A 13,129-nucleotide genomic window follows, 5' to 3' on the forward strand; every position below is an offset into this window, starting at 1 on the left:
AAAGGGGTGAATAACCTTCACAACCGTGTAAGTGGTGGAAACAATACGAAAAAAACAAACAAACCGCTCAACCCTGTGCAACAACGTAAATGGTCTGTGTTACAACTAACCCTACCAGTATTAGGGAAAGTTACTTTTAAAAGTAATGCATTACAATATAAAGTTACCCCCCAAAAAGTAACTAATTGCGTTAATTAGTTACTTTTCATGGAAAGTAATGCTTACATTACTTTTAAGTTACTTTTACGTTACTTTTATGTTCCTTGGCTGAGGCTTGATCTCTTTTAGGCCTTGCATGTGTGTTTTATGATCGCAAAAATGTCAAGCTCTGGCCGGCCATCTTCGTTTATGACTCAAACTGTTCCTGCTCAGGCGCACAGAGTGCGTAAATCTCATTAATATGTTTAGTTTAATTCAGTACATTCACACATACAGTATTTTATTTTTAAATTGAAATAATTAAATTGAAAAGTAACTCGCATTACTTTTTTTAAAAAGTAACTGAAATATTAGTGTACATTTATAAAGTAATGCGTTACTTGACTCGTTACTTCAGAAAAGTAATATAATAACGTAATGCGCGTCACTTGTAAAGCGTTATCCCCAACACTGACCCCAACACTGTTTGATATTCTTTGATTCAATCAACTTTAATTTACAAGTCATTTTAACTTACAGTTTTTATTCATGAGTTGATGTAACTTAAACTAACCCAACTCCATTATTTAAGTTATTTTATACTATTTTATACTTATGCATTGACATTGCAGTCAGAAACAGTTTCAAGCAATGTAGTAGGACACATTTAGCTCGCAATTTAAACCAGCATCGCAATGTCAGTCTTATGTTGCTTCACAGTTTCTCAGTAGCAGCCGTTATTTTTAACCTTGGAGAACTCAAGAACCCTTTTATTAGCAGCAATTAACATTGGCCAAATTTAACCCATGGGTTCTCCAGGGTTAAACTTGTATTTGGCTATTTATATGTTATGAGACTGACAATGTCACTTTGACTATTTCATTGATTAACATGCATGCAGCTTTTATTAATTTTCTAAGAATTTAAATTAACTCATATAATTCCAATCAATATTTAAGTCAATAGTCACAAAATAATTAAAGGTAACAAATCTTTAAAGCATTAAATGAACTTACCGCCAACAGAAATATCAGCAAGATACAAATTACCGGCATTTTGTACCTGTGAACTAAGAAACTACAGAGTGAGAATATGCAGTACTGACTTTAAGTATGTTTCTACTTGATTCAGAATATATTTGTTGATGAGTTAACATGACAATTGTGAGGCAGATACAGTAATACTTTCGGTAAAAATTATTTTTTTCAGTGTAGTTAATTTGTCTCTAATGATTCCATTCACACAGCCAGCAACTAGCAGGGATCTCATTCATTACAGATGAAGTTTGGATACTTAACAGGCGACAGTGACCAATGGTGACAATGGAAGTGGCTGAGTCCAGTGACACCACAAAGTTGAGAAAGTAAAATTTTTTTATGTATATTATTAGGGACTTTCGGTATAGCGGCTACCAATGAGAGTGAAGTCAGGCCATTTGTCTTTTCCCAGCTAAAGCTGCGGTCACACTAGACTTTCAGCATGCAAGTATTTGTTGGACATTGCTGCTGGGAGTGGGCAGGGAACAGCTCATCAATATGATCTTTGGCTTCGTCCATTTGTGCTTTTTTAGTAAAGAGAAGTTACACAACCTCTAAGAGAGAAAAGTCACGGTCTTGTACTGGTCACAATCTTCCAGGTGATACAAAATATTGTGTTTCCGGTCTGATTCATTTGCATGCGTATGAATGGAAGTCAATGGAACAAAAAATCTATTGTGACCGGCCCCTAACACTTGACGTTCCCAGGGCTGTCGCAGTAAAGAAATTGATCAATAACAACTTACATTATCTTCTGTGCTCCTTGCTCAAAAATATGTAAAATATATGTAAATGACCACCAGCAGTGTTTTATTATGATTATTCTGTTTCATACTTTTATTTCATGTGACTTTTATTTTGACATCATGCTATCTGTAGGAGGGGTTAATACCTCCACTCACACTCTTACTGTGCATTCACACTGCCACCGGCGAGAGCGTCAATAGAAGCTCTGGCTGCCCTCCCAACGACGCTAAAGCAAAGGTGTAGTGGACGCGCTGACGCTCGACTGCATTCTCTGTACTCCCCTCAGGCGTAGGTTTCCGCCTTCCGATTGGTTGCCGCCGAACATTTCCGCCTTCCGATTGGTTGCCGCCGAACCGCGTCATATCTCATTACCATAAAGTTGAGCTGATTTCAACTCTCCTCGACGCTCACGCTGTACATGACGCGACGCGCCGCTGCTCGCCGGAGCTCGTCGCCGGCTCTCATTGAAAATGAATGACTTCCGGACACTTTGACGCTCTCGCCGGTGGCGGTCTGAATGCACAGTTACGCTCGCGCTCTACCTTGTTCAATAGAGAGCACGTGAAGTCATGTTACGAGACGATGCATGTTTAGAGCCAGAGCTCGTAAAAATATTGCTGTAACTTTCAACTAAATATGTTTTTTGAAGTGTTATACCTCAGTGCTTGATTTGTTTGGCAGGAGTAATTTGTGAAGTTTCTAGCTAGCTCTCCAATGTCTAAGTTAAGTTAATGGCTAGCTCTCCAGTGTCTAATTTAAGTTAATGGCGGCAACTTTCCCTGGATTACCACTTTTAGCACCCTTTGATATGCGGAGCGAGGTATGTGGTTCATGTGTTATTTCATGTTAATTAATTTCATTTTGTTGTTATGTTCATGTAATGATAACGATACCAATTTCATATAATGGATGTTACCTGCTATGCTGTAATTAATGTGATGCTAACGTGCATTTGTAAAGGGATTATTTTATACAGTATCTGGCTAAATTGCCTTTGTTATTTCCCTTTTTAAGTTTTCACAGTGTTGGTGCTATGCACACTTGTCTGAATTAAAGGAACAGTATGTAAGAAATGTATGTCAATTTATCATAAATTGGCCCTGATATGTCACTAGACATTAAGAAATCATTTTCATTTCAAATATTTATATCACTGACAACAGTGGTCCGGCCAGGATATTGTCATTTAAAAAGTGGAGTTGCAGCCCTCAACTGATGTTTATGTTGTCATTTTGTGTATTGGCCACCAGTTGTGAGATTGCAGTACCAGTTTCAGCCACAAGTTTTGTGATTGCAATACCAGTTTTGGCCACAATCCTACATACTGTTCCTTTAAAGTACACCCGTCTGAAAACACTCCCAAGCCTGTTTATTCCAAGTTGAAGGGCTGCTACAATATATGTGTGTAAAATGTTTTTGTTCATATAAAACAAGATTATCTAAATGCTTGGTAAAAGTAAAGTGTTCAATCTGTTAACAACAAGGGTGGCTTTACATCAGATGCAGTGCAGAAGCTGCAGTTACACGGAGATTAACCCTCTGGGGTCCGACCATTTTGGGACACTGTCAGTTCTGACATGCTCTTACATTTGGTATTTTTTCAGTTGCTTTAAAACATAATAATGGCAAGTGTCTCATACCACTGTGTTCAGCACAAACTGGGCTAAAATATTATATAAGCTACATTTATGTACATGTTTGTATTTTTGAGAGAAAAATGTTTATGCGTGGTTTTTAAAAAAGCAAACATTTTAAGTCACTGATATAAGTTCACAAAACCCATACTAAACATGTTTTAACAAGACTTTCCTGAACAGAATCTAGTAGTCTAGAGTTTTTTCTTTAAAATGATATGAAAATCATCCTGCCTACTCATTCACATAAACCAATATATTGTAGGGCTGTCACTTTTTATTCGATATTCGAATATGCATTCGAACATGACGTGAAATATCCGTATTCGATATAATTAAACCATCCGGTTTTTTAAATGCCATGTGTAGCGCATTTTTTACAGTAACACCTCGTAACAGTAAGAATGCTGAGAGTGAGACCGACGACGGCAACTGTGCACAAGAGAGGGAATCAAATGGGACCAAAATGAACCTCATGTGCATGTCACGATAGAATTATATTTTGTATATAAAATGACATATTGTTTATAGTGTTAAATATTATAGCAGAATAAAAAGCTTGTGTTAATACGTTCACATTATGAAATGTGAGATAATTTCATAATTTTTACAACGCAATGTAAACTTTATATTAAACAACAACAGCATTTGTCTTGTAAACGGATTTGAAATGATCATGTGCTGACTGTTGCGCGTCACATTGACGACAAATGAGATCTGCTTAAAGTGGTAAGTTTAATTTCATCTCAAGTATCAAAGGGTTTGTGCTCTCTATCATTGAAAACGGGCAAGCAAACAGCACGCGCAGGGTTAATGAACTTGTGAATGACGGCTCACAAACGCGCGGGATAGGCTTTGTATGTGTGCTTGTTGTCAATGACAGTTCTGGTCACAAACACGCTCAAGGGCGGGATATGTGTGCTTGTCAATGACGGGCATTAAATCCGCGGAATTCCGCTGAGTTTTCTGCCGAAATCTGCGGGCGCGAATTCCGTTTGCGTCTGCCTATATACTCCTGCTGCTATTTAAGTTGTCACGTTATTGTTTGTAACTGTTCTGAATCATTTTTATATATATATATATAAGTTTGTTATTCATAAGTTGATAACCTGCTGTTTCAAACATTAAGTAAAAAAGTAATCCAGACAACCCTGTTTATGACTGTCACTGTTAATAATTTTGTGATTGAATCTCCATTACGGTGGGTTTTTGATGCGCGTGGGGGGGGGCGGAGCCTAGATATTCGAATATATTCGGATACATTGCATGATATTCGAAATCCGTTCGAATTTGATTTTTCTCAAAAGTGACAGCCCTAATATATTGATTTAGAAATTGTAAGACACTTTTTGTTTAGAGGGGCCATATGCGAGAAGGATTGATTGACAGCTAGCAAACAAAGCCTCGCATAATGAGTTGCATAATGAGCTGCATAATGAGGCAGGAGGGAACTACAGTAAAGAATGTGAGGACAAATGTATACATGTTTGTTTGAGGTTTATTAAGAAGTTAACAATATAATCAAAATAGAAATTAAGGTCAGTAGGACATTTTCAGTTTATTTGGGAACACACCCTATTCAAAAACTTAACTTGTATAAGAAACTGATAAACAACAGAGCTGTAAACTTCATGTGGCTCATGTTACCATATAACTTTATGTCCAAAAAGTGTGAATATGTTTTTCCACTTCATAGTTTTGTACTGATGAGAGGGATGCAGACCTGTAAGAGAGTTATGAACAGCTGTTAGCATTAATTGTCCACAGAAATACCCCTACATACATAACTGATGGGTAAATGATAGCACTACATTCAGATAAACTATCATGCACATAAACTAAATTAGTATCTCAGATAAACATCTGCAATGATTAGTAATATAAAAAGCTGTTTTCAGATGACTGTTTTCAGATGCCCATCCCCTTATCGTCTAGCTTCTGTTTTAAACGCGTTTCTGTAAGCGAGTATGAACTTTAAAAACACATCGCATATGTCCATGTGCGCGAGCTTGCGTCTCCATGGAAACAACACCGCGCTCATAATAGAACGGTGTCGCGTGTAAAGCGCAATGTATGGAATGCATTGCATGTAAACAATGTCATATTACAGCAGATCCCGCAGTGCAGCATTACTCAAAGTTGCCATGAAGGATACGAAAGTGAATAACTGGGTCTAACACTGTACAGCATCTAACAATGAAATCCACCATTACGTGATCACGCGAACTAGTTTTTAAATAAGCATGTAAACATGGAATCATATTACAGCACACACTTAAAAGATACAGCAGTGCACTCAGTGTTGCCAGGTTTGCGGTTTTCCCGCACAATTGGGCTATTTTGAAAATACAGTTGTGGGAAAAATTTCAGAGCCGCGGGTTGTGGCTTTTTGTGCTAGTTGTATAATGTGCCGCGGCCACAAAAATGTTTATCTGTAGACTTATAAAATTAACGTTCTTTATTTTCCTAATGTGCATTAATCCCATAAGAAATACCTGTCAACCCAAGGACAGCTCCAGCGTCAGGAAGTCAGTGGAAAAGTGAGTGGAGGGGCACGTTTTGCTTTTAATATCACGTTAGAAACAAGAAATTACCTTACGTAAGAAGTTACGTCTATACTGAGAGGATATTTACACACTATGTGAACCCATTTGTATGATATTTTCAAGTTAAATAGAAAATGTTAAATACATATATAGTATGTTAAAAGGGCAGAGTTCATACTGTCTCAAAATGGCCCGGTTGGGTACATTTAACAATTTTTTTTGTTTAGAACAGAATAGTGTGTGAAAATAGAGCACTTTAAGTGCATTAAGAAAATGTTCATCTGCATGGAAAGTACATTGAAAGCAATAGTAAGAGTTTATTTTAGAGCCTTTGTTGTAATCCCGGAGTTTTCAACTGTGATTGGACAAAGGTAAAAATTGGGCTAGTTTTCATTCCTTTTGGGCGGGTTTTAAGTTGTCATTGGGCTGGAAATTTTTCTTGGACCTGGCAACCCTGAGTGCACTCAAAGTTGCCATGAAGGATACGAAAGTGAATAACTGTGTCTAACACTGTACAGCATCTAACAATGAAATCCGCCATTACGTGATCGCGCAAACTCGTTTGTAAATAAGCATGTAAACATGGAATCATATTACAGCACACACTTAAAAGATACAGCAGTGCAGCATTACTCAAAGTTGCCATGAAGGATACAAAAGTGAATAACGGTGTCTAACACTGTACAGCATGTAACAATGAAATCCGCCATTACGTGATCACGCGCGTACTCGTTTGTAAACAATGCGAAAGTTTTTCAATCTTATGTAGGCTTATGTAGGCTGAACTGCATAAGCCATAACATATTACATGATAGCAAATATAAATGAAGACAAATGACTTACAGTTTCTTCAGGAATATATCCTCCGATCTCCATTGCGTCTTTCATTGTTCTTCCTCTTAGGTAACGTTAAAGATAAACGCTTCTCTTCCTCAATGTCCAGACATAAATGAAGATATTCCTCACGTGTGTGTTTAAAGTTTATAATCCAAACATGCGGTAAAGTCTTTAAATCTGATCAAACTTTATGCTTTGTTTATTATTGTTGGAACTGCTGTTCTCTTCATTACCATGTCAACAGCCTGTGGGCGTGACCAAATTAAAGATAATGAGCTCAGCCAGGAAAAACGGTACTCTCTTTACTTCAACGCAGATTATATAAACAGAAAATATTTGTTTTTGATTATGATTAGCTTGTTTAAAAGTAGACACCCCAGCATCGCTGACAACTGGAAACCTTTCTTTATCCTGCAGTCAGTAACATCAAGAACCCTAAAGAATCCTGAAGTGTCACACTACACTCAACCAATCCACACTTCACTTTGAGACTATTCTTTTTTTTCAAATTCCCTGTGACCCTGCCTTAAGGGCAGCTCCTCGGATAGATACGGAATGGTGAGGTTGTTTGTCCTTTATACAGGTGCACGAGATAAAGTACTGATTATAAGCGCCTCATGCTTATACATTACATTCATGTGGATCTTTGTTTTAATATCTTTAGTGTCTTTTACGGTTTTTCTTCAGTCATGTGGATTTTTTTTTTATAATTCTGTTTATGTTGATGTTTGTGGTGTTATAAGCTACTGGAACCTTGAATTTCCCCTTGAGGATCAATAAAGTATTCGTTCATTTTTCATTCACAATAGACCGATCTTATTGCAGCAAAGTGAAAATATTGTGTCCCAGGTCAGCAATGCCATTATAATAGTCTATTCTAGTCCAGAGCTTTACTCTAGGATAAGTGGTAATAATTTATTGTTAGAAATGACAATTTATTTAGTATGCTGCACGTTCTTTTGTACCAAATATCCTCATTACTTGATATAATGTTTACTGGTAGCCTAATTCTTTTCATCCCAGAGCTGACCTCTAAATTATTAACAATTATTGTAAATGTTCTAATTGGCTTGTAATGATTTTTTTAAACTAGTATTTATTTGGAAACCTGCATGGCTTTAGTACTTTATTTTTCAGTTGTTTATTTCAGTGCTCTTACACATCTTGTTTCAATGACTGTTAATGTACTTTGAAATGTGGAATAAAAACTCCAAGTGGGAATTTGTCTGGTTTGATCAATCATTATTCTTGATAAACTGCATGCTAGAAATAGCCTATATATATATAGCCTATATATATATACCTATATAGCCGCGGATTGAAGGCGGTAGGCAGCCGGCTGCCGCTTTTAAAAAGCGGCTGCCGCCGGCGGTCCGCCGTCAGACGTGTTTGCGATTACGCCTTCATGACGCTTCTACTGCCTCCAGAGCACCACCGGTGGTCCGCCGACTCATTGCTATCTGGGTAATTATTTTTCAGACGACTTTTTACTTCTACTCCTTAAATTTTCACGCAATTATCTGTACTTTCTACTCCTTACATTTTAAAAAATCGCATCGTTACTTCTATTAATTTCGGCTTGTTTTCTTTTTTTACCTTCCGGCTTGTCATCGTTAAAAAAACCTATCTTGATAAATTGCATCATCCAGATAAATGCGATTGTGGTTGGATGAGAAGTATAAACATACACAATTCCGACACCCTATTGGCAATCCCCGCCCCCAGCTGACTGCAGATGATCAAAAGTTTGTTCGATACCGCTGCAAAGATAAACCGCTAGAGCGATTAGAAAGCATGCGGAGCAGTTTGCTCTCGCGATGCTTTGATATCATCCGCCATCCATTTGTACAGTAACAGAAGTTACGCGGCATTCTGTCTTCAAATGGAAAAGTACGATATAAAACTCGCGCATCACTTTCAGGTCAGTTCACATTCACAAGCCTGTGTATATGTATAGCTGTCTGCTGACACCAACTCATCTGTGTGATTTAAATAGTGTAACAATACCAATTTATATTATGTAACTTCAGTTGTTCAACTTAAATGACATTGTGCTGCGTTGTGTTTTGAAGCATGGCAAAAATATCTATACTAAAGACATCTGTTGTTTGTATATGCTAATAACTGCCCTACATTTTATTTTCATTAACAAAACCTACTTAGCTGAATGCTTGAGTGTTAAATCAATCAAAACACATAACCATACACACCAACTTTTGCTTTTGTTAATAGACATCAGTTGTTTCCTTAAACCTGACTTTTAATTTACTTACAAAAAAGACATTTAGTAATTCTCCAAAATTGCTTGGATTTATACTGACATGTAAGATCACCTTTGCCACATTAGATTAAGCTAAAGTTCATTACAAGTACAGATGCAAAAACATAGGCTATAATATATAATTGCATATTTGTAGTTTGTGTTGCTGTCAAAATACAATTATAAATGATAACAATGGCATACTTCTATTCTCACACATACTATAGTTGTGTGTGATTTTGTTGTTTTTTAACTAAAGAGCAGCGGCCCTGCTCTGAAGTTTGACTTTTTGCACCATTACAATATTTATAGGCAACTAGTCATATCTTCCTCTCTATGTAACACATGTTAATGCTCAGTAGTACACATAACACATATTTGGTTCTTTAATGCAGTGGTTATCAAACCTTTTTTTTTGCGGCCTCCCTTGTGTACAGTGGATTCCTTTGCGGCCCCCAAAAGAAAATGTATGACATAAACATTCTAAAACTTAAAATTTGAATTAAACAAAACATTTTAAGGTTTAATTACACAGAATTTATAATAAAGTAATGTATTTCATAAAATATTATAAAACTGGGGCCCCTGGCACCATCTCGCGGTCCCCAGTTTGAGAACCACTGCTTTAATGTATTTGTTTGCATTGTACTAATATGCGTTCATTTTTAATGAGCATATACCGTATGTGGTTGAAACAGATAGCCTAGTGCAGGGGTAGGCAACGTTGGCCCTGGATTGCCGATGTCCTGCAGTGTTTAGCTCCAGGTCTAATCAAGCAGACCTGAAAAAACTAATCAAGGTCTAAAAAGTCACCTGAAACTACAGGTAGCCAAGGTTTTATAAGGGTTGGAGCTAAAATCTGCAGGACATCAGCACTCCAGGACGGACATTGCCTACCCCTGGCCCTAGTGTATCCCAAATTTTTTAACATTAACATTTTAATATAACACTAGAGTTATTATGGCCTTTAGAAACATGTTTTAGAGGAGATAGGGTAGTGCACAATAGCCCCCTGTGGCGCGGCCTAGGCTTTTTTCCATAATGACATTTTTTTCCTTACATTACTTTTACTTTTATACTTTAAGTAGTTTTGAAACCAGTACTTTTTCACTTTTACTTGAGTAAAAAGCTTCAGTTGATACTTCAACTTCTACAAAAGTCTTTTTAAACCCTAGTATCTATACTTCTACTTGAGTAATGAATATGATTACTTTTGACACCACTGATGGCTACTGAGATGTATATGTGTGCATTTATGTAATGTATCTTTATTGTTCTTAATGGTAAGTTAATTATTTTTAAAGTATGAAATATGAATCATATTATATGCAGTGGCGTGTTTACCCACCACGCAAACCACGCAATTGCGTGGTGCATCGCGGGCTTGGGGGGCCCCCTACTGGCCACAAGGTGTGGGAAAGGATGTTACGTTTATTCAGACCCAAATCTAAGGTACGGATAAAGCACGTGCGAGCGAGAGATGTGAGAGTATGCACGCAAACTAATATTTAGCACATAAGCTACTTCATGAGCGAAACTCTATGGGAAAGCGCACCTCTGCTCAGCGCGCACAAATGCAGCCACACAAGTGCTTGAATGAGCACTCGCTCGACTCTCTCTGTGCTCTCGTCGTAACTGCACAACATTCACTCGATGGTCAAGTTTACTTTAAAGACTTTGGGCTTCACACCTGTGATTGGTGGTTTGGTTCGATCAGTGACACGCATCTTTTGTTCCACACTCGTACAGGTATAAACATGATAAAGACACCAGGCAGGGGTTTAAATCACGTCGAAAATACATAAATCATATTCTGTATCTCATCATTGTCATTAAAATCTCATCTTCAGTGTATTTCTAGTCTATAAGCTTGTTGTATCTCACAGTAAGTTTCTTTTTGCAATATGAACATGAGAGTTATGTGATTCCCATCCATAAATTCAAGCAATAACCAACTTACAATGTTGTTGGCTGGTGTTTGTTAGTTCAGTTTGTTAGATCAGTATGAATCTTAATCTAATGCTTTTTCTTTTTCCTCATTTAGTTTTTTTTTGTAAGATGTCAGACACTGAAGTTGCAGTATTAATTACATTGTTTTAAATATATCCTATAAAATATTTGCAAGCAAAAGATATATCTGAGAGGGCGTGAATTTTTTTAAGCCAAGAATTTTTGTCATACCAAACTACTGTAACAATTTAGTGTTATTTTAAGCAGTGTAAAACAAAATAAATGTATATATATATATATATATATATATATATATATATATATATATATATATATATATATATTACTTAATTCTATATACTGAATATTATTGTTGTGCAATTCAGATGAAAAACCTTGGGCAATGCTGGGGCATGGGGGCAATAGACTTTGCTAAGAGTCCTGTATCCATTGCAAACATATTTTATTATAAGTCTTAAAATGTCCATAACATAAAATCATTATCAACATACCATAGTTTGACTTGTAGTGCGCTGCGCTGATTTCTAAAGACTGCTGCACAGTGGCAGCGATAGCGTTTTGCGCTCAAACAACGCTAAGAGGGAGCTTAAGAATGGTCCAGACCAACCTTACAAAAGTGTGACTTACAGAAGATATACTTAGCGTACAAATGTTTTGGGAGACGTGCCATAGAGTTAAGAGAGAGGTTAAGGAATAGGTTAAGAACTACTTAGCGATAAGATCGTTTTGGGGAACCGGGCCCTGTTCTTTAACAAAAGTTCTTTACAGAAATGCAATTATCTCAGCTTTTGCTCAAAATGTGGTCTTTTTGAAGAAATCTACCCATATTTTAGAGGTGATAAAAAGAAAACAAATGAAGATAGGATTAAACTTTTTTTTTAAGAAGAGGGCCTGTTCTTTCTGTTATTTTTATATATTTAAAGGAGAACATTTTCTGGAAGGCATTAAACTTGACTTAAGCTGGCTTTATACTCTTGTGTAGGTATTATGCAATAGCTTACAATAGGCTCTGTGTAGCCTGACATGCATCTCTGCAAAAATGTGACAGCGCACCCTTTTATGCATACCGCAAGCGCAGGCCCGGATTCACAATTGCACATATTTTGGGGCAAATGAGGACATAGGCCTAGATAGTTGGACTGCTTGTCTGTCCATTATATTATTTAAAACAACAAGTGAAAAACAAAAAAATTACAAGTAAAAATTAACGACTGACTATCACATGACGTTGTTATAATGTTGCTGTTACTAACTGGCAATGTCTGAATGTTACGTTGTGGTGACAAATTCAGGATTTTCATTATACATGACGAAAGTTTGGTCTTCAGATTAAGCTGGGTTCTCAGCTACTGCAGTCATGTTTACAACTGTTATTAGGAAAACTTGAATTAGGAAGGCCTCCTAATGACATAATAGATAGAAACGTGTGACACACAACAACAAAGTTGCTGGCAGTGTGTGAATGGGGCTTAACTAAACAATGAATACTAATGTTATAAACAATATTGATTTATAATCTAATAATGTTAATTAGCTTTCATTTTTACCTGAAATAGCTGAAGGTGTAACTGTCATGGTAATTCTGTTCCTTCGTCTCATACCAGAGGTTATTTCAGGATTGTATGAATTGGAAGGCATATGGAGTACCAAGAACAAGTCTAGGGTTAAGTGAGAAGGGGAGAAAATACAATTAGAAACAGGCATAGAAAATTCTGAGCATGATTTCCAGGCTAATAAACATAAACGTGCTTCACGATGCCATGCAAACCTTTTTTTTTATTAATGGTTGTGAAAAAAATGATCTTCAGATTATTAAAAGGTAAGAAAGAAATGTTTCTTTAAAGGGTCATGAAACCATGCCGTTTCAGCTTCAGTCTACCTCACTATTGTTTCAAAAGACGCAAAAAACGTAAATGTTTGTGGACGCTGTGAGAAGAACAGCGAGGAGTGGGCGGGGCA

The 13,129-nt window shown here is 36.8% G+C and overlaps 1 protein-coding gene across 1 annotated transcript in view; it reads right to left on the bottom strand.

Annotated features, from left to right (window-relative positions):
* The window catches only part of LOC135785307 (NXPE family member 3-like), a 114,518-nt gene that overhangs the window by 31,696 nt on the left and 69,693 nt on the right, over positions 1–13,129 (bottom strand). The window contains exons 2-3 of the mRNA XM_073813195.1: positions 12,718–12,828; positions 1,155–1,207 (exon numbers count right to left, since the gene is read on the bottom strand). Coding sequence (XP_073669296.1) covers positions 1,155–1,207; positions 12,718–12,808 — 144 coding nt within the window. The 5' untranslated portion in view covers positions 12,809–12,828. The remainder of the gene's footprint in view (positions 1–1,154; positions 1,208–12,717; positions 12,829–13,129) is intronic.

The sequence above is a fragment of the Paramisgurnus dabryanus genome, chromosome 22 (assembly GCF_030506205.2).
Source record: "Paramisgurnus dabryanus chromosome 22, PD_genome_1.1, whole genome shotgun sequence".
Lineage (NCBI taxonomy): Eukaryota > Metazoa > Chordata > Actinopteri > Cypriniformes > Cobitidae > Paramisgurnus > Paramisgurnus dabryanus.